The sequence below is a fragment of the Myotis davidii genome, unplaced genomic scaffold, assembly GCF_000327345.1.
Source record: "Myotis davidii unplaced genomic scaffold, ASM32734v1 scaffold613, whole genome shotgun sequence".
Lineage (NCBI taxonomy): Eukaryota > Metazoa > Chordata > Mammalia > Chiroptera > Vespertilionidae > Myotis > Myotis davidii.
In genome coordinates this window covers 47,379-69,850 of record NW_006284622.1, presented here as the reverse complement: position 1 = coordinate 69,850, position 22,472 = coordinate 47,379, and the positions used below count along the sequence as shown (strand labels likewise).

Sequence of the window (22,472 nt, the reverse complement as noted above, 5' to 3'; positions counted from 1 at the left end):
AACTGGGAAGAGGGGAGGTATGAGGGGAAAAAAGAACAAATGTAATAATCTGAACAATAAAGATTTAATTTAAAAAAAAGAAGTGAAGAGATTAATTAGAGAAAGTTACTTAGATATCTATCTGGTTGAAGAAATACCCTAAAGTACCCTAGAAGTATATTGGGTATATATGAGGAATAACAAGAAAGCCAGTGTGAGTGAGTAGTAGAAGATAGGAGGTAAAGTATAAGCGGATTAGTTGAGCATTACAGGCATCCTAAAGAATTTGGCTTTTACTCTGAGCAGATGAACAGCCACAAGTGTTGTGAATATAGGGGTAATATCTAATAATTGATTAATGAAAACAGTGGAAGTTGAGAATCTCCAATAAGTAGTGTTTCCAGATCTATTCCAAAATGGTTAGTTGTACATGAAAGTGGAGTACACCAAAGCAATATGCACCTCCTCCCAGCACCAACCTTGAATAACAGCTAAAATTTAGAATAATCAAACTAAATAAAGAACAGAAGGATACCTGAACAGGAGTATTACATCAAAGGACTGAAAAAAATTAAGCTACACAGAGACTGATAAGAAGGGTGGAGATGCAAAGAGGGCTGGTCCCTGCACCCAGGCAGGGGCAGTGGTGGTGAAGTTGGAGAAATATTGAAGCTGCAAAAGCCCCCACAGAGGGGTCCACAAATCAGACCAAGAAAAGTCTGCTTAGCATCTGGCAGCAGGGACTTTTTCCACTGGAAAGAGGAGGGAGTCTGTTTGAATCCCAGTTAATCTCCTTAAAGGCTAACAAACGGAATCACCCTTGGGCATTCACCCATGGCTCTTATAGAGGGAAGGAGACTCAGGTGATATAGAAGCCATAAAGAGAAGATCTGGGTGGCATAGCTCTGTAAATCTGAAAGATAGTTTTTTTGCGGTCCTGGTCCTGAGCCCTGAGGTGCCATCTCCTAGGGTCCAGCACGTCTATTCTTACAGCACAACTCAGAGCTTGGACATTTGATGTGATGCCCTCAAACATGTTAGGGCACTGCAGGGATAGAAAAAAAGGCAGGCATCTCTCTCATCCCCAAGAGCTGGTACCACCTCAAACAGAGAGAGCAGCTTTGATATTTTCCTCCAAGACCCCTGTTGGTGCAGCCTCGCAGGGCAAATGGGGCACAACTCAGAACTGGGACATCAGGAGCACAGCCCACTTGGAACCTCCCTTCAGGATTTTTGATGAGGTGCTGCCAAGCTAGAAGGCAAGCAGCTAGCTCCCCTTCCAAGGGCCAAGGTCTGGTGCCACCTCAATCAATGGATGGATTGGATTATTTCCCATTTTTAAAAAATATATATTTTTTATTTCAGAGAGGAAAGAAGAGGGAAAAAGAGGTAGAAACATCAATGACGAGAGATAATCATTGATCAGCTGCCTCTTGTACAGCCCCAATGGGGATCAAACCTGCAATCCTGGTTATAGACCCTGACCTGGAATTGAACTGTGGCCTCCTGGTTCATAGGCTGACACTCAACCACTGAGCTACGCTGGTCAGGCAATGATAGACTGGATTTGTACTCCCAAATACTGCTGGCCCCATCCTGCTAAACTCATATCTGCAGAGAGAATGGAGCACAATTCAGAATTGGGACATTTGATGCAACCTACTCAGAGCCCTCCAGTAGGTTCTTTGGTAGTGTGCTGCAGCTCTCTCCCCTCAAAAGAGCTGGTGCCATCCTAAGTGGAAGGCTACCCTAATCTGTTCCTCCAAGTCCTGCAGGGGTAAAGAGAGCAGGGAAAGCCCAGATGGTGCCATCCAGGTAGGCTCAGTTTTGAGGGAGAAGGAGGCTCTACACAGAGCTAGGATATTCAGAGCATATCTACCTTAAAGGTTCTAGTCCAAGGCTTAAGTAGGAGTGGCTACAGAACTAAAAGTAGTGCAGCTCACCCCCTAAAAAACTAGCTCACCCCCTAGCTGGTACCACCCTAAAAAAAGGCTTTCTCCATTTATTTTCCCAAGTCCCAGTGAATCTATCCTGTCCTTTTGAACTTTCACCTGCAGTGAGGACAGCAGACTACACCAAAACTAAACCTGTGGTGCACTCCTCCTGGGGGAGATAGAGTTGGAGACTCAGGTACTGAGTCTGAATGGTATCGCTTGGGAATAGGGGCCACATTCTCTCCATTCAGTACCAGACCATGCTGCCTCAAACTAGGGGAGCCACTAACCCTGTGTGCTCAACCTGGTCACCCTGACATACCCAGCCTGAGCCTTGTGGATGGGTCAGTGGGGCATGGCCAGCTTAGGCCCACTCTACAGCCTTCCTGTGTAAGACTCTGGGGGAATTCCAGGCAACATCAATGGGATACCCTGGTCTTTTATAGATGTGACCCCAGTTCAGAGCTCCAGGAACACAACAAGTCTACACATATTGGCCCCTCCCATGCACTGCCAGGTCCAGTAAATGAAGACACAAGCAGTGAACAGTGTGGAAGCTCCAGACATGTAGCCCCAAACCATTACCCATAACTTCTGAAAGTGAGCTGAACCTCAAACCCATCCAAGTGGAACCAGAACCAACACAACCAGTGGTGGGCTTCAGAAACACCAGAGTGTGACTCAATCAGCCACACAAATGACACATACAAAGGAATAATTCAGAAGGCACCAGATTCTTCTATGAGCAATTCTGCCTTGGGGGCAGGCCGTGAACAATATTTCATATACCCTGATCGAGGTTCACCCTTATTGTTTGAAGGGTTAATTCTATCCATGAAAGGTTCAAGAGCATGCATTAGGACACAATGACAATAGAGGGTGCACATGAACCACAAAAAACATTCCTAAGTGTGGAGCATAGACGATCAGGAAGATTGTGCCACTGAGCCTAGCAAGACACTTCAAGACTACACCTGCAGAAGAGCTTGCTCACAGTGGTCAGGTTGAGCCTAAGGCAGCCAGCCTAAAAGTTGATCCCACTCACAAATAGGCCAACAGCAATCAAGACCCAATTATAACAGAAGGGCCCACATAATCTACACAAGGACATTCCAAGTGCAGCAAGCTCAGGAGAGCAAGGAGACTGCATCACTGCATCTTATAGAACACATACTCCATAAGGCCACCCATGAAATGTGGGAGTCATAGCACTAGTATCTAAGATATATAAAAAACACAAAGAGACAGCTAAAATGGGTATACAAATTAATAATCCCCAAATGAAAAAGAAAAATTCTTCAGAAAAAGAATGAAATGAAATGGAAACAAGATGTTTATCAGACATAGAACTGAGAGTAATGGATATAAGGATGCTCAAGGAACTTAGTGAGAACTACAAGAATCTTCATGGGAACTATAAGAAACTCATTGGGGACTACATCATCATGAAAAGTAACATAGTAACCATAAACAAAAATCAGTAGGAAATGAAGAATGCCATATCTAGCATCAAGAATACCTTCAAAGAAATAAAAACCAGGCTGGACATAGGATCAAATCAGCAATTTGGAATACAAGGTAGAAAAAAACAACACCACCAGTCAGATCAGACCAACAAAAAGAAAAAATAATATAAAAGAATGAGGATAATTTAAGGGAACTCTGGGGCAACATACACATCATATAAGTTTCAGAAGGAGATGAAAGCGAGCAGAGTATAGAGAACCTATTTGAAGAAGTGATGACAGAAAACTTCCCTAACCTGGTGAAGAAAAAAGTCACACAAGTCCAGGAAGCACAGAATGTCCTTATTAAGATGAACCCAAAGAAACCCATTCTAAGGCACATCATAATTAAAATGGCAAATGTTAAGAATAAAGAAATAATATTAAATGCAGCAAGAGAGAGAGAGAGAGAGAGAGAGAGAAAGTTGCCTTTAAAGGAGATCCCATTAGACTGTCTGCTGATTTCTCAACAGAAACACTTCAGGCCATAAAGGAATGGCATGAACTATTCAAAGTAACAAAAAGCAATAACCTGCATCCAAGACTGCTCTTCCCAACAAGGCTACTATTCAAAATTGAAGGCAAAATAGCATAGCAAGAAATGCTAGAGCAGCAGTTCTCAACCTATAGGTTGCCACCCTTTTGGGGGTCGAATGACCCTTTCACAGGGGTCGCCTAAGACCATCAGAAAACATATATAATTACATATTGTTTTTGTGATTAATCGCTATGCTTTAATTATGTTCAATTTGTAACAATGAAAATCCATCCTGCATATCAGATATTTACATTATGATTCATAACAGTAGCAAAAATTACAGTTATGAAGTAGCAACGAAAATAATTTTATGGTTGGGGGTCACCACAACATGAGGAACTGTATTAAAAGGTCGCGGCATTAGGAAGGTTGAGAATCACTGTTCTAGACACTGCTTTAAGAAGAAACAGAGAGAGAAAAATAACATTAAAATAAAGAAAACTAGCAGTAGATAAGTACCTGTCCTATATAATAAAAGCCTAATATGCAAATTGACTGAATGGCAGAATGACCAGTAAAACGACCAGTTGCTATGATGTGCACTGACCACCAGGGGCCAGACACTCAACACAGGAGCTGCCCCCTGGTAGTCAGTGTGCTGCCAAGGGGGAGCACTGCTCAGCCAGAAGCTGGGTTCATGGCTGGCGATGACAGCAGTGGTGGTGGGAGCCTCTATTGCCTCTGCAGTAGTGCTAAGGAGCAACAAGCTGAGTGGTAAGGAACAGCAAGCAGGCAGGCAGTGAGGAATGAGGGGTCCTGGACTGTGAGAGGGTGAAGGCTGGGTTGAGGGACTCTCCCCAACCCCCAGTGCACAAATTTTGTGCACCGGGCCTCTAGTCAATAATAAACTTAAATGTAAGTGGATTAAATACTCCAATCAAAAGATATAGGGTTTCTGAATGGATAAGAAAACATGACCCATGTATATGCTCTCTACAAGATACCAACCAATGAACAAAAAACTCCCACATAATGAAAGTGAAGGGATGGAAAAAAATTCCATGCAAATTGAAAAAAAAAAAAAAGCAGGGGCAGCAATACCTATATCCGCCAAGATAGACTTCAAAACAAGGCCCATAATTAGACAAAAAAGCTCACTATATAATACCGAAAGGGTTGATTCAACAAGAGGATATGACCCTGCTAAATACACTAGTATATGCACTGAATATAGGCGATTCTAAATATATATATCACTTTTTGAGGACTTTAAGGGAGGGATCTGAAGCAATATTAATAGAAGGCGACTTTAGAACTCCAACACATCACTGGATAGATCTTACAGACAAAAAAAAAAATCAACATGGAAACAGAGACCCTTAAACAACACACTAGATCAGATAGATTTAATTGACATTTATAGAACACTTCACCCCAAAGTTGCTGAATATACATTCTTTTCAAGTGCACATAGGACATTCTCAAAGGTAGATCACCTGTAAGGACACAATATAAGTCTCCACAAGTTCAAGAAAAGGTAAATCATAACAAGCATCTTCTCTGATCACAATGGCATGAAACTAGAAACCAACTACAATAAAAACACTCAAAAACATTCAAACACATGGAGGCTAAATAGTATGTTATTAAACAACTAGAGGCCTCGTGCATGAAAATTCGTGCACTGGGGGGTGGGGGGTCCCTCAGCCTGGCCTGCACCCTCTCACAATCTGGGACTCCTTGGGTAGGGTCCCTAGGCCTGTCTGAGATCAGGGCCTATCAGGGCTTTCCTTTCCCCAGCTGCAGGCAGCTGGCCCTGCCCCTGCTTGCCATCTGTGCAGTGCTGCACCCTCCTCCCCTGCCACAGGTTGCCTCCCTCTGCAAGCCACAATCATGGAGTGTGATGGCTTGGCTGGCCTGGGCCTCCCTCTGCAGGGCAATCGCTGGTCAGCCGCATACCTGCCACAGAGTCACCAGCCGGTGGCCTGGGTCTCCCTCTTTTTTTCTTTTTTCTTCTCTTCTCTTCTCTTCTCTTCTCTTCTCTTCTCTTCTCTTCTCTTCTCTTCTCTTCTCTCTTTTCTTTTCTTTTCTTCTTTTTTCTTCTCTCTCTCTCTCTCTCTCTCTGTCTCTCTTTTTCTTTCTTTTTTAAGTAAGAATAATGTTTACTGAGTGATACAGAATTGAGTACTATGAAGGATTTACCAGGATGAAAATGCACTGCACCCTGCCCCTGACACCCCCAACACCCAGAGACAGTACTTAGAAGTTACACGCAATGGCCATAACTGCTGAATATCTGTAACAAATCATAGCATATGTATACTATATCACATTGAGTGATTAGAGAAATCCATTTATATATTGCTTGTATAAAATTTTTTTGTAAAAAATATTTTTAAAAAACCACATAAAAAACATGTGCAGCTGAAAACCCTGCCAGGACAGCCAGTCTATAAACATTCAGTGAGTATGTGCTTTAGAAGGGCACCCGTGCCTCATGCCCACAGAAACTCCAGCAGGGTCGGTGAGGGAACGTCCCAGCTGCCACTCCAGGCAGGACTGAGTTGGACCACAGTGGGTGGGTACAGCAGGGCCTGGCACTGTGCCCTTCTCCAGCCTTGCATCAGGATCAGGGTCAGGACTGGGAGCAGGCAGATTGCAGTTTCACTCTGAATTCCATACTCAGCCTAATTTTGGTTGCAACTCATGGCTTTTCCCGGCTGCTTGGAGGTCCATAGGGTGGGTGCCCTAGCGGAGAGGCTGGAGAAGTGCCCACAGCTGCCTGGTTGGGTATCTCTCCTGCCCAGAGCCTCTGTTCTGCTGCCTGCAATCCTTGCCCCAGGCAGAACAAGCCCCCCCTCAGGACTACTTTGGTCTCAGCACTTGGTCCTGCATTTCATCAGCCTGGGTTTCTTCCCCTGGTGTGGCTGATCTGAGTTTCACAAAAAAGCCCGGCCGATGCTGGCTGTGCTGAGCCTCATTGAAGAGTTTTTCATGCAGCAAGGAGGAGTCCTCTGGGACCCTCCTCCTCCTGCCTCTTTCCATCTCCTCCTTCCCCTTCTCCAAGCCCATGGTCACTTCTTCTCCAGGTACTCCAGCAGTGGATTGCCTTCTGAGTCCGGGGTCTTAATGCTGTCGGTCCTGACAATGCAGGTGGGGCAATGCCAGTTGAGCATCAGGTGAGCTGCTGCCACTCCTGCTTCAGCTCCTCCATCTGGGTTTTCAGCTCTGCATGAGTTCCAGCCACTCAGATTCCCGCTGCAGAAACCTCTTCTGCTCCTTCTCCCTGTTCTGGCATGGGGCTATTGCCACTTCGTTCTTTTCCTGGCGACTTTTCCTCCACTCCTCTTCCTCGTCTAGCTCACTTCACAGGTTGAGGCCTTTTGCCCAGTTTCACCTCCAGGAAGTGCAAAGGGGCGATCATGGCCCCAATGTTGTGGATGTCAGCATATTTCAGCTCCTCTGCAGTCAGGGCCAAGCTGGCGAGTCCGGTCAGGGGGCCGAGCCCTGACAGAGAGCCCGCAGTCATGGAAGGGTCTGGAATCTACTATAGCAGGATAGCATCATAGTAGGAGGAGTGGCAGTCCAGCCCTGCAGAAGCCGTGAGCAGGAGGAGTGGCAGTCCAGCCCTGCAGAAGCCGTGAGAGGAGGCTGTGACGCTGGGGCCTGGGCCAGGCTGCAGGCGCCATACCCTCTCAGGAACTGCCATGGCACCAGCCCTGCCCTGCAGCGTCCACCGCTGCCAGCTCCTCCCATCACAGACGCTGAGTGTCCCTCCCACAGGCTGTGCCCTGGGTCTCCCTCTTTGAGGCGATTGATCACGGGGCTCTGCCTGCCTGCCTCATTACCCCTAACCACTAACCTGCTTACCTGATCTCCCCTAACTGCTCACCTGCCTACCTGATCGCCCCTAACTGCTCACCTGCCTACCTGATCACCCCTAACTGCTGGCCTTGCCTACCTGATTTCCCCTAACCACTTGCCTGCCTACTTGATCGCCCCTAACTGCTGGCCTGCCTACCTGATTGCCCCTAACCACTCTGCCTGCCTGCCTGATTCCCATATCTGGTTGCTGGGGGGCAGGGCCATCCCAGTGAGGGCTTGTGATGGTTCTGGTCTCTGGTCGTTCTTATCGTTTTGCCATTATGGTCATTGGGCTTTTATTATATAGGATGATTGGCTTACCAATGAAACCAAGGAAGAAATAAAACAACTTCCTGGAAACAAATGAAAATGAACACACAACATCTCAAAATCTATGGGACACAGCAAAAGCAGTCCTGAGAGGGAAGTTCATAGCATTACAGGCCTGCCTCAAGAAACAAGAAAAAGCTCTAATAAACTATTTAACAATACAACTAAAAGAATTAGAAAGGGAACAAAAAGAGAAGTCCAGAGTGAGTAGAAGGAAAGAAATAATAAAATCAAAGTGGAAATAAAAGACATAGAGACTAAATAAAAAAATAAAAAAATAAAAAAAATCCAAGAGCTGCTTCTTTTAAAAGATAAACAAGATTGATGAACCTTTAGCTATACTCATCAAGAAACAAAGAGAGAGGACCCAAATAAATAAAATCAGAAATGAAAGAGGCGAAGTAACAACTGACACCATAGATTTACAAAGGATTATAAGAAAATACTATGAACAATTATATGCAAATAAATTGGATAACTTGGGCAAAATGGACAAATTCCTAGAAGCATACATGTATCCAAAACTCAATCAGGAAGAAGCAGAACACCTGATTAGGCCAATAACAACTAATGAAATTGAAGCAGTAATAAAAATAAAATTAAAAACCTCCCAGCAAACAAAACCCCTGGTCCAAATGGTTTCATGGGGGAGTTTTACCAAACATTCAAAGAAGAACTAACACCTCTACTCCTCAAACTATTCCAAAAAATCCAAGAGAAGGGCACACTTCCAACCTTTTTATGAGGTCAGCATTATCCTAATCCCAAAACCATATAGAGATGACAAAAAAAGTAAATTGCAGGTCAATATCCCTGATGAACATAGTCATTAAAGCCTCGACAAAATATTAGCAAATTGGATCCAGCAACATATTTAAAAGATCACACACTATGACTAAGTGGAATTTATTCCAGGAATGCAAAGTTGGTACAATATTTGCAGATCAATAAATGTGATGCACCACATAAACAAATTGGAAGACAAAAATCGCATGATCATATCAATAGATATAGAAAAAGCATTTGGAAAAATCCAACACCCATTTTTTATAAAACTCTCAGCCAAGTGGGAATAGAGGGATCATACATCAACATGATAAAAGCCATATATGAGAAACCTACAGCATTTCTCTTAAGATCAAAAACAAGATAGGAATGTTGGCTTTCACCACTCTTATTCAACATAGGGGTGAAGTTCTCACCACAGTGATTAAAAAAGAAGAAAAACATAAAAAGTATCCAAATTGGAAAGGAGGAAGTAAAATTGTCATTATTTGAAGATGATATGATGTTGTACATACAAAACCCTAAGGACTTCAACAAAAAAAAACTATTAGATTTAATAAATGAATTCGGCAATGTAACAGGATACAAAATTAGCATGCAGAAATCGATGGCATTTTTAAAAACAATAATAAATTCTCACAAAGAGAAACTAAACAAACAATCCAATTTATCATTGCAACAAAAATATTAAGGTACTTAGGAATAAGCTTAACTAAGAAAGTAAAAATCCTGTATTCAGAAAACTATAGGACATTGAAAAAAGAGATAGAGGAGGATATAAACAAGTGGAAGAATATATTGTGTTCATGTATTGGTAGACTTAACATCATTAAATGGCCATACTCCCCAAAGCAATCTATAGATTCAATGCAATCCCTGTTAAAATACCAATGGCATATTTCACAAATCTAGAACAAACAGTCCAAAATTTATATACAAAAAAAGAAAAAGATCCTGAATAGCCTAGCAATCTTGAGAAAGTAGAATAAAATTGGAGGACTCGCAGTGCTGGATGTCAAGCTATACTACAAAACCATTGTAATCAAAACAGCCTGGTACTGGCACAAGAATAGGCATATAGATCAATGAAATAGAAGAGAGATCCAGAAATCAACCCAAACAATTATGCTCAATTAATATTTGACAATGGAGGCAAGAGCATGCAACGAAGTAAAGACAGTATCTTCAATAAATAGTGTTGGAAAAATTGGGGAGGTACTTGCAAAAAAATGAAACTAGACCACCAACTTACACCAGACACAAGAATAAACTCAAAATGGATAAAAGATTTAAATGTAAGTTGTGAAATCATAGAAATACCAGAAGAAAATGTATTCAGCAAAATATCAGACATCTCATGTAGTTAAGTTTCCCCTAGGGTAGTGGTCGGCAAACTCATTAGTCAACAGAGCCAAATATCAACAGTACTTCTTCAAAATAGACTCGCCCAAGCCGAAAACCGACTTCTGTGCATGGGCCACAAAGTTTCAATCGCACCGTATGCGAGCCGCACGTGGTATTTTGTGGAAGAGCCACACTCAAGGGGCCAAAGAGCTGCATGTGCTCAAGAGCTGCAGTTTGACGACCACAGCCCTAGGGCAAGCGAAACAAAGGAAAAAAATTTTTAAATGGGACTACATCAAAATAAAAAGCTTCTGCACAGCAAAGGAAAACAGCATCGTAATGAAAAGGGAACCCACTGTATGGGAGAACATATTTGCCAATGATACATTGGATAAGGGGTAAATTTCCAAAATATATAAAGAACTCATACAACTCAACAAAAGGAACAAAAAAAAAATACAATTTAAAAATGGGAAGAATACCTGAATAGATAGTTCTCCAAAGAGGACAGACAAGTGGCCAAGAGACACATGAATAAATGTTCAATATCACTAATCATCAGAGAGATGCAAATTAAAACTACCACTTCACACCTGCCAGAATGGTAATCAATAAATCAATAAACAAATGCTGATGAGTATATGGAGAGAAAGGAACCCTAGTACACTATTGATAGGAACGCAGACTGGTACAACCACTATGGAAAACAGTATGTGGTTTCCTCAAAATTAAATATGGAACTGCCATTTGACCCAGTGATCCCACTTCTAGGAATATGTACTAAGAAGCCCGAAACACCAATCAGAAAGAATATATGAACCCCTCTGTTCATAGCAGCATCATTTACAATAGCTAAGATCTGGAAACAGCCCAATTGCCCACCAGTAGATGAATGGATAAAATAACTGTGGTGCATTTACACAATGAAATACTGTGTAGCTGTAAAAAAGAAGAATTTCTTACCCTTAGAGATAGCATCAAGGGACCTGGAGAGTATTATACTAAGTGAAATAAGCTAGTCAGAGAAAGACAAGTATCACATGATCTCACTTATGTGTGGAATCTAATGAACAAAATAAACTGACAAACAAAATAGAGCCAGAGTCATTGACATATGCAATAGACTGACGTATACCAGAGGGAATGAAGTGGGTGTGGGGGGGTCGGGAAGAAATTAACCAAAGAACTTATATGCATACTAGAGGCCCGGTGCATGAATTCATGCACCAGTGGGGTCCCTTGGCCTGGCCTGTGGGATCAGGCCAAAACCACTCTCTAACATCCCCCGAGGGGTCCCAGATTGCGAGAGGGCTCAGGCCAGGCCGAGGGACTGCACCAGTGCACGATTGGGGTTGGGGAGGGATGCGGGAAGTTGGCCAGTTGGGGAGGGACTGCAAGAGGGCTCCAGGGCATGTCCAGCCCATCTCGATCAGTCCCCATCAGCCGGACCCCTGCAGCAAGCTAATCTACCGGTCGGAGCGTCTGCCCCGTGGTGGTCAGTGTGCATCAGAGCAACTGGTTGACAGATCGACTGTCTGCCCCCTGGTGGTCAGTGCACATCATAGCAAGCGGTTGAGTAATATATATAAATTGATAATTCCCTGTAAAGATTTGTCTCTCCATTTTTTGAAGGAAAAATTAAACCATAAATACATATGTTACCAACTTTAGAAAATAATAGACTTTACCTAATAAATTTGAAAATTTACATGAGAAGTAGAAGTTCTTAGAAAAAAATACCATAACTGCATGACTACAGGAGAAACAGAAAACACAGACTCTTAGAGCAAAACAGAAACTGAATTATCAATTTCAATTATGTACACACACACACACACACACACACACACACATCACAGGTCAAGATGAAGAAAGTTCTACCAAACATTGAAAAGAAATGATTTACGCCCATCTCGATCAGTCCCCATCAGCCGGACCCCTGCAGCAAGCTAATCTACCGGTCGGAGCGTCTGCCCCGTGGTGGTCAGTGTGCATCAGAGCAACTGGTTGACAGATCGACTGTCTGCCCCCTGGTGGTCAGTGCACATCATAGCAAGCGGTTGAGTAGTCTTAGCATATCATTAGCATATTACACTTTGATTGGTTGAACGGATGACTGAATGACCAGACACTTAGCATATTAGGCTTTTATTATATAGGATATGCATAACACATGGACACAACTATTAGTGTGGTGAAGTCCTGGGGAGGGTGTCAATGGGAGGAAAAAGGGGATGTCTGTCATATAACTGCATGACTACAGGAGAAACAGAAAACACAGACTCTTAGAGCAAAACAGAAACTGAATTATCAATTTCAATTATGTACACACACACACACACACACACACACACACATCACAGGTCAAGATGAAGAAAGTTCTACCAAACTTTGAAAAGACAATGATTTACACAAATTCTTCTAAGAAAGAAAAAGAGGAATATTCACAGACAAATTTTATGAGACTATGGCAATCTTAAATCCAAAATATGACAGGAGTATGTGAAGGGAAAATTGAAGAACAACCTCAGCAATACACATAGATGTAAAAAACCTAAAGATAATATTACTGAGTAGTAACTAACAGTGAACAGAAAAGATATAAAAATGGGTTTGTATCAGGAATACAAGGTTGGTTCAACATTGAAAATTGTAATATGTAATTTAACACATTAACACATGAAAAACTAAAAAACATGTCTTAAAACTCAAAACTTTAGTAAGTAGAATTAAAAGGGTATTTGCTAAAAACCTGTAAACATCAGAATTATTAATAAAAAAATATTAAAGCATTCTCATTGAGACCAGAAGTTGACAAGTACTAGTATACCTGCTATCACTACTTTAGTTCATACCATACTGAAGATTGAAGACAGGTTAACAAAAACAAAAAGAAATTAAGGGCATAAGAATTTAAAATGAAGAAACTACCATTATTCACAGATTACCTGCTCACAGAATAAAATCCAAAGAAATCTAAAATGTAGTATTATTAGCAGGACAGCTTAGAAACGTTGCTGGATATAAAGTCAATGTATACAACTTAACTTCATTTTTACATACAAACAACAAATAGAAAATATAGACAACATTTAATATAGCATCAAAATCAATATGCCTAGGAATTTATCTAACAGAAGATGCGCATGGGTTTTATAGAGAAAATTATAAAACATATTGAATGAGACCTGGCCAGTTGGACTCGGTGGTTAGAGCACCTGCCTGCAGACCAAAGGGCACATGCCCTAGTCAAGGGCCCGTACCTTGGTTGCAGGTTTCCCAGCCTTGGTAGGGGCACATGTGGGAGGCAACCAACTGATGTGTCTCTCTCAGTTGTTGAGATCTTAATCTTTCTCTCTCCTCCTCTGCCCTCCCTTCCACTCTCTCTAGAAAGTAACGGAAAAAATATCCACAGGTAAGGATTAATTTTAAAACCTAAATAAATGGAGATAAATCATATTTACAAAGAGAAAAACTGGTATATAAAATAAATAAATGAACAAATTAAAAGCCAATAGCTCTTTTATTTTCTGGTAGAAATTGACAAGCCGACCCTAAACTTTATTTGGATGGCCAAAGGGAAAACAAAAGATTCTAAAGAACATAAGCAAGACATAGATAGGTACCTGCCCTAACAGATATTCAGTGTTACAATAAAGTATTTTAATTAAAGATAGGTTGGGCATAAAGAAACCGAGATGGATGGAATAGAGCTCAAAATTAAACCCCTATGCTCTCCCTCCTGGAGCAAGCCTGTGCCTTTCCCTTCCTGCCACACCTCTCCTCCTGCCCAGGTGCGTTACTATGACCTTACTCACTCCTAAGCTCCAAGGGCCCTTCCTTTACCTCTATAAATTGTTTTCTAATCCCATTTCTTCTACAAATTACTTCTTCTATCTCTTATATTCCAAATAAATGTTCTCTTATAGTTTAAAAAAATCAGAACCATAAATATACTATAATCTGATCTAGTACATAACATTCAGAACAATGAACAAAGAGGGCTCATTTATTTAATAAATATCTATGACATCTGCTTTTCCATAGGTACTAAAATTAAATTTACTTCAATCTCAAAAATCAAGTTCAATTATATTATGGCCCTAAATATAAAAGGAAAATCTTTAAAAAACAATTTAAGAGTATATATATGATTTTGGAATGTAGAAAGGTTTAAAACAAAATATCAAAAATATAAACTACAAATCTATGTACATAAAGAGCCAGGGTCAGTAACTTCTGCAAAGACCAAGGCTTGACCCCACACCAGAAGTCAGTGCTGGGTTGCCAGGGCGACCCAGCACTGACTGCAGCCAGTGCAGTGCAGCGACCCAGCACTGACTGCTGAGGGGGCTGCAGATCAGGCCAGGAGAGAGGCCTGAAGAGAGAGAGGCAGGGTCTGATCTGCAGCCTCTGTGGCAGCTGTTAATCAGCCGTTGCCTCTCTCTTCCTCTGGTCTTCGCCAGCAGCCCAGCCTCTGTTTCTCTCCAGGCCTCCAGGGGGGCTGCTGATCAGCCAAGCCTCTTTGATCAGGCCCAGAGATAGTCCTGGAGATGCTGAGTGGCATAGAAACCGACCAATCAAAACCAAATATGGGTTAAGTGCCGGGAGCCAATGGCAGCCTAGGAGGTGGAGCTTTTGATGCTGACTGGCATAGAAACTGATCAATCAGAACCTAATCTGGGTAAACTACCAAGGCAGAACCTAAGGTGGGGGCTGAGGAGGGGTTTTAAGGACAACAGCTATTTGGTGTAAGGTGTAAGAAAGCAGTTCAATTTTTTAATGACTGTTTTGGCAGTATAGTGCATATGGCTGGCTATCAGTCCAGATATAGGGATTATGTGTTTTTGTCTGCCAAGAGCATCTCCTCCTGATGAAAAAGCCCCCCCCTCCATTTAAGCAATCCTATCCTATATAATCTATCTATACTAATAAAAGGGTAATATGCTAATTATACCAGGTCAACCAGCTATCTTTCGGACTTCCTTCAGGACAAAGCCATGGTGGTGGGGGCTGAGGCAAAGTCAGGGGCAATTAGGCCGGCAGGGGAGGGCAGTTGGGGGCAAGATCAGGCCAGCAGGGGAGGGCTGTAGGGGTTATGAGGAGGCAAAGGCAGTTAGGGGCAATCAGGTCAGCAGGGGAGGGCAGTTCGGGGCAAGATCAGGGCAGCAGGGGAGAGCAGTTGGAGACAAGATCAGGCCGGCAGGGGAGGGAAATTGGGGGCGAGATCAGGCCGGCAGGGGAGGACAGTGAGGGGGGATCAGGCTGGCAGGGGAAGGCAGTTAGGGGCAATCAGGCAGGCAGGTAGGTGAGCAGTTCGTAGCCAGCCGTCCCAGATTGCAAGAGGGGTGACCGACCGCCAGTTTAGGCCTGATCCCACAGGGGCCTAAACCGTCAGCCAGACATCCCCCAAAGGGTCCCTGATTGGAGAGGGTACAAGCTGAGCTGAGGAACTCCTCCCACCCCACCCGTGCATGAATTTGGGGCAAAATCAGGCCGGCAGAGGAGGGCAGTTAGGGGTAATCAGGCAGGCAGAGGCAGTTGAGGGCAAGAACAGGCTGACAGGGGAGAGCAGTTAGGTTGAGATCAGGCTGGCAGGGGATGGCAATTAGAGGAAATCAGACAGGCAGGCAGAGGCAGTTAGGGGTGATCAGGCAGGCAGGCAGGTGAGCAGTTAGAAGCCAGTGGTCCCAGATTGCGAGAGGGATGTCCGACCGCCAGTTTAGGGATGTCTGACCACAGGGATCAGGCCTAAACCGATGGTCATACATCCCCCATGGGGTCCCTGATTGGAGAGGGTGCAGGCTGGGCTGAGGGAACCCCATACCCCTGCCCCCCCCCTGCACAAATTTCATGCACTGGGCCACTAGTGTATGTACAAAAGACAACCTTTCTAAAATGGGCAAAAGACTAGAGAGGAAATCCAAATGGCCATTATAAATACTAAAATATGCTCAATTTCTTTAGTAATCAAGATAATTCAGATTAAAATATAAAGAAATAATATTTTATACCCAGAAGGTTAGCAAAATTTTTTTTTAATTTGTCTATTCCAAGTGTGGAACAATGACCAACCTTACACACAATTGTTAGAAATGTAAATTAGTACAAACACGTTGGAAAGTAAAATAACATTATCAAGTAAATTTCTGGCTGTATTCTCTAAATGAACTCCAGTATATGTGTACTAGCAGTCAGATTTACTAAGATTCATAGCACTAACATAAAACGGAAACAATTCCAATGACCTTAAATGGATAAAGTGTCGTTTACACAGTGGAATACATTACATTTCAGAAGAAAAAAAAAATATTCCATGAACCACAGAAACTAAAATCAGCATGGATGAATCTCAGTAATACAATTTTGAGTTTTAAAAAGTCAGAATTACATACACAATTCTGTGCATAAAAAGTTGAAAATAGGGATATATGATACAACTATAAAGAAAAGCCAATAAATTATAAGCAAAATTGATTCTCCAATGAGGGGTGAGAATGAACCATGAAGTGGTATATCATTGGGCAGAGGCCTTTAAGGGCCTCAAATGGTACTGACAATTTTCTATTTCTTATACTAAGAAGTAGGTTTATGGGTTTTTTGTTCTAATACTATTTAAACTACACATGCATGCTAATATATATTTATGTGTGTGAGAGTTATTTAATAATTATTTAAAATAATATATATTTAATACTATGATTCTACATCAAATTTTTTTCTCAGAAAACTGAACAAGGACATATATAAAACATGGGAAGAAGTAGTGATAGTTGAGTGGGGAATGATATTGACAGAGATGTTTATAAAGACCCTGATTTTTTTCTGAACTTCAGTTTTCCATTTTATCTTAAGGCTTCCTATCTGTATGAAAATCCTTCCTGTGCCACAAAGATAAACTCACAGTATGTGCATGTTTTCTAGCTTCTGACCTGTGTTTTTGCTTAAGATCATCATCTTCCAGTTACCCAGATTCTTCTGCCTCTCACCTTTTTCTGTGAGTTTTCCATTTATGTCAGCTTTCTCTCCAGATATTCCATTTATAGCTATATCATAACTAGCCTACTAATTATTTATTTATATAAGTGTATAACACCCTAGTATCTTGCAAGTACCTTGTTTAAAGTACAATTTCAAAATATGTTGATTAAAGGGAAAATAAACTGACCATTAAGAGAAAAATGAGGCATTTAGAGATATACTACCAGTAGCAGTAGTAGCTAACATCTATTGAGTTCATAATATGAGGTAGGAACTGTTCAAAGAATTTTAAAGTGTTACCCCATTTTACATATGATGAAACAAAAGCACAGAGAGGTTAGTAACTTTCCCCAAATTTTCCTGCATGTGTCAGGATTTCAACCTGGTACATCAGTTACAGCTATCTGTCCAGCTTAAAAGTTTATCAGATTAGGAAAATGTTTTTTTAAAAGACTGAGAGAGGCTTATGAAACTGGGAAGAAACTGTATTCAGAGAATAGATAAGTGAGTTATTAGAAAGAAGGGGGCAAAATGTTAAAAGAGAGACAGTTATGAATAATAAATTGGGAGAACACCCTAAAAGGCCCTGAGCTTCTACTAAGACCTAGAGTACTTGAGAACATGCCAACAAGGAAAAGTGATGGGGTGACACAAACAGAGCTGTGCCCTGCAAAGGTTTTGTCTGCCTAATTCTTCTTCACCCACCTGAGCACAAGTCTTTTGCCAGCTCTTTCTTTACCATCCAGGGCTCTTTTCCTTGTTCCAACAATAATATCACACTTGGCTTAGAGAAACAAAGTCCTGCATATATAAAAAGAAACAGAATTTGGTCATGCTGTGGATATCCCAGAACTCACATCCAATCCTTTGTTCATCAGGGAAGAGACATGTATTCAAAGCATAGGGAAAATGAAGCTTCCAACATAGGTTAATAATAGACCTGTCCACTGCCAACTCCACAAACATTTATAAATCATTATTTGGTACAAGCAGCACACATTCAACCAACCACTACAGATGCTATCCAAAAAATCATAATGGTGGTAGCAAAGAGCCCCTTATGAATAGAAGCTTAATTCTTACCCAGTGATACCAAGATCCTGTAATTCTCCAGCATCACATTACTGTACAGATGCCTTTGAGAAGAATTTAGACAATCCCACTCCTCTTGGGAGAAGTCTACAGCCACATCCCCAAAGGTCACCAACTCCTGAAGTGAAATAAGTGAAAGTAAAATAACCTCATCTCTTACCACACTTATTCATTTTGCCCCAGGCACAATGGGGTCTCCCTGATATTACAACCTCAAATATGTAAAGCATGATCCCCTTTAGGGCTTTTGTACTTCTCGGATCATTCTGTATAAAAATATCAATGCTCATGCCTCAGTTCTCTATTCACGAACGCTCATTATTTTTCTTGATAGCACTTAATTTTTTTGTTATTTATTGTCTGTCCCTCACCTCCACTACAATATAAGCTCCATGAGGGCAAAGCATGTTTTTGTTTCAGCCACTGCTGTATTCCCGGGTACAGAACAGTATCTGGCACAGGTGAGGTATTCAAACATGCATTGAATAAACTGAATAAATAAATGGTTTGAAAAGTTCAAGAACCTGTAAGAGGGTTAAAAGTGGGACCAGAAAGTATATACTATATCTCTAAAAAATGTGGTAGACCACATTAAAATTCAAGTACTTCAATCAAGAGAACCTTACATTTTATGTAAAGGAATAGATGTTCCACTCATACTACTACTTCTGCCTAAATAGGTTGGGCAAAGTTCTTAAAAACTTGCAAGTCATGCTGTGATTCCAGATTTCTATAATGTGATCACTTGCTGATGAAATTAATATAATTGTGTGTGTGTGTGTGTGTGTGTGTGTGTGTGTGTGTATAAAATATATATATTTTTTTTACAAAATTGAAAGAGGTAAATCTGTCATGGCAAGAAAAGACTTCATTATTGGTCATTTGAAATAATTTTGTCATAGTTAAAGAAACTCTCTCTGCCAAATACAAACTCTTAAAGTGTTTTTCACCACTCAGTAACTTTTATTCTTAATTATATGAAGTAGTTTGTGAATTTTTCCTTCTCTGTTCTGCCAGTAACATATCTCATATGTTGCAGAAACATTCCTGTTAAGAGTTTGGTTCATATGGTATATATGCTTTCAAAAAATGTCTTTTTTAGTTTATATAAATACAGGGTGTTCCAAAGCAATATATACACACTTTGAATGATTATAAAGTCATTTTCAAAATTTAAAAGAATCTACAGAAATGAATAACTTTTTTGTCCTATGCCCGTTTTGAAACTGATAACTGTTTTGGTCCTGGCACTGCTGATAACATGTAACAATGGAATTACAAACATATGAATCATTTTATTCATTATTTATGCAACAGAAAGACACCTAGTTTTATGCCTCATGAAGTCAGACTATATCAATCACACTATCCCTCATTTCAGTTATCTACCAATACCTGGTAGATACCAAGTTTCTGTCATTCCTTGAACATATGGCTCACTGTCACTCTTCCCAATGCTATTCCTGTTATAATCTTTGGTCATTTCAATACCCATAAAATAATCCTCACAACAGCCTGGCTTCTCAGTTTTCCAACCCCCTCTCCTTCACTAATGCCGTCCTCTACACTTCTAAAGTCACACTTCCATCATAATGCCCAGACCTTTTCATTGCCAAACCCTCCATAATCTCAACTCTTCAACTCTGACTTCCATCTTCTATATTCCAACTTTTGCTCTATGGTATCCCAATTAGGATAATTTTTCATCCCAACTGAACCTACAGATCATTGATCTTGCCATGTTTTCACTGCTCTTCATCCCTGCATACCCTCACTTCCTAGCACAACCATTTGTTATAATCATCCCATTAATACATCCTCAGCTTACTTGCTCCTTTCTCACCTGGCTTAACCATAGCCATTTCTCAGCATATACTCCATTTCTATACAGTACACAGGTAAACATACTGGAGAAAATCATACCAACCATACTAACTGGTCTCACTTTAAAGTCATGATCACTAACCTCAAGTAGGACGAAATACTACCTATACAATATATTTTCCTAGTCCATGTATTCTACTATTCTCCTAAATGACCATTTAATACTTTCTCCTCTCCTCAAATCTTTGATATCTCCTCCCCCATCCTTATTTTTAGTTGATAATCGTACGTTCTTTTCCACTAAAAAAAAAAAGCCATTTTAAGAGAATTTCCACAAACTCCCACAGCATCTACACATCTACCTGCACCTCTGCCTATATACTCTAACTTGTTCCTGTTACTATAAATGAAAAGCCTGCCTTCTTAGCAAATGCTAACCTCTCCACTTATACACTAAACTTCAGCTCCTCTGATCTACTCAAGTAGTGTTTCAGCAATTCTCTCCTTTCGCTTTTTCACCTTCAAGTTTCCATTTCTACAGAATCCACATCAGCCTAAGACATATACTCATCTTTAAGAAACTTTGTCCACCATTTTCTCCTTCAGTCACCACCCATTTCTCTTTTTTGCTTATAGCTGAACTATTTTATAAAGTTGTCTATACTTTTATTTCTATCCCCACCATGAAGAGGAATTACATAATATAACCTGTGTAACAGGATCACTTCAGTTGCTCTGTTAAGAACAGACTAGAAGAGAGTAAGTTAGGAGAGTATAGCAATGATCTAGTTGAGAGATGATGATGTGACCAGGAAAAAAAAAAGTGTTGGTATTAAGAAGTGGTCAGATTCTAGATATCTTTTGAAGGTGAAAGACTTCTAGCTTGAGCACTTCAAATAAGGAATATGTAAGAATTTCCCAGTTGGTTTCCCTGCCTCTATCTTTGTCACATTAGGTTTAGTCTAAGTCAGCGGTTCTCAACCTGTGGGTCGCGACCCCTTTTGGGGTCAAACGACCCTTTCACAGGGGTCGCCTAAGACCATCGGAAAACACCTATATAATTACATATTGTTTTTGTGATTAATCACTATGCTCTAATTATGTTCAATTTGTAACAATGAAATTGGGGGTCACCACAACATGAGGAACTGTATTAAAGGGTTGCGGCATTAGGAAGGTTGAAAACCATTGGTCTAAGTAGCAGTGAGAGTGATCCTTTGCTTCCTGTGCTCTGAAACAGCGGTCGCCAACCAGTGGTCTGCAGACCACTGGTGGTCCGTGAGGTCTGAAAGGTTGGCAACCACTGCTCTAAAACATCCAAAGGCTCGTTTCACTCAGTTTGAGATGTCTGAGTTTGAGGTATCTATGATATAATCAAATGAAGATACTAAGTAGGTAGTTGGATATACAAGTCTGGATTATAGGAGAGAGGTCTAATATACAATTTGGAAGTTATTGGCATATAGACGGTATTTAAAGCTGTGAGACAGGATAAGATCAACAAAAGAGTGACTGTAGACAGAGCACAGAGGAGGACCAAGGATTAAACCCTCTTAGTTAATAGGTACTTATTAAAAATTTGTTGAATGAATGTTTGGGCAGAGACTAAAGAAGTTGGTCTGTATCTGAGGGAACAGCATTCCAGGCAAGAGGGAATAGCAAGTGTAAGGCTATGAGTTAAGAATATATCCAACTCACTACAAGGAAGCTAGTATGGCTGGAACCAAGTAAGTTATAGACAGGGTGAGAAAAATTAGATGAGGTCAGAGGGCCAGATTATGTTGGGCCTTGTTAGCCAAGGAAAATACTTCAGCATTTAACCTGAGTGGGTAAAAATCCATTGGAGAGTTTTAAGAAGTAACATAATTGATTACACAGGAAAAGCTTCAGCAAAAGAAAAACTAAGGTCTGCTTATTTCATACAGCAGAACAATATTTCAGGAAAAAACACCAACTCACCTGGTAGATGGTTTTAAGGTCAAGAGCCATTCTATCCTTTTCTTGGCTCTTCTGTTGGGAAATGGCAGCGTTCTTAGATGACTAAGATGGAAAAGAGAACATAAGAAACTAGGTTTTTCTTGCAGCATCCAGAATCACCAGCCTAAGGTTTAAAGCTTCTCTCCTCCTGTAAAGAGAGGAGCTCCTGGCTAGCAAGGCTCACTGGTTAAGCATGAACCTATGAACCAGGAAATCACAGTTTGATTCAGGGTCAGGGCACATGCCTAGGTTGTGGGCTGGATACTTGGTGTGGGGCATGTAGAGAGCAGCCAATCAATGATTCTCTCTCATCATTGATGTTTCTCTCTCTCTCCCTTTCTTCCTGAAATATATATATAAAAATTATAATATATTTAA

At 41.1% G+C, this 22,472-nt stretch overlaps 1 protein-coding gene across 2 annotated transcripts in view; it reads right to left on the bottom strand.

Annotated features, from left to right (window-relative positions):
- Positions 1–22,472, bottom strand: part of ZNF570 (zinc finger protein 570) — a 37,841-nt gene that overhangs the window by 14,158 nt on the left and 1,211 nt on the right. Inside the window, exons 2-4 of one of the 2 annotated variants that reach the window (XM_015557317.1) lie at positions 22,077–22,242; positions 18,285–18,411; positions 17,907–18,002 (exon numbers count right to left, since the gene is read on the bottom strand). In XM_015557317.1, coding sequence (XP_015412803.1) covers positions 17,907–18,002; positions 18,285–18,411; positions 22,077–22,106 — 253 coding nt within the window. In that variant the 5' untranslated portion in view covers positions 22,107–22,242. The remainder of the gene's footprint in view (positions 1–17,906; positions 18,003–18,284; positions 18,412–22,076; positions 22,243–22,472) is intronic. The other variant, XM_015557320.1, reaches the window with a different exon arrangement.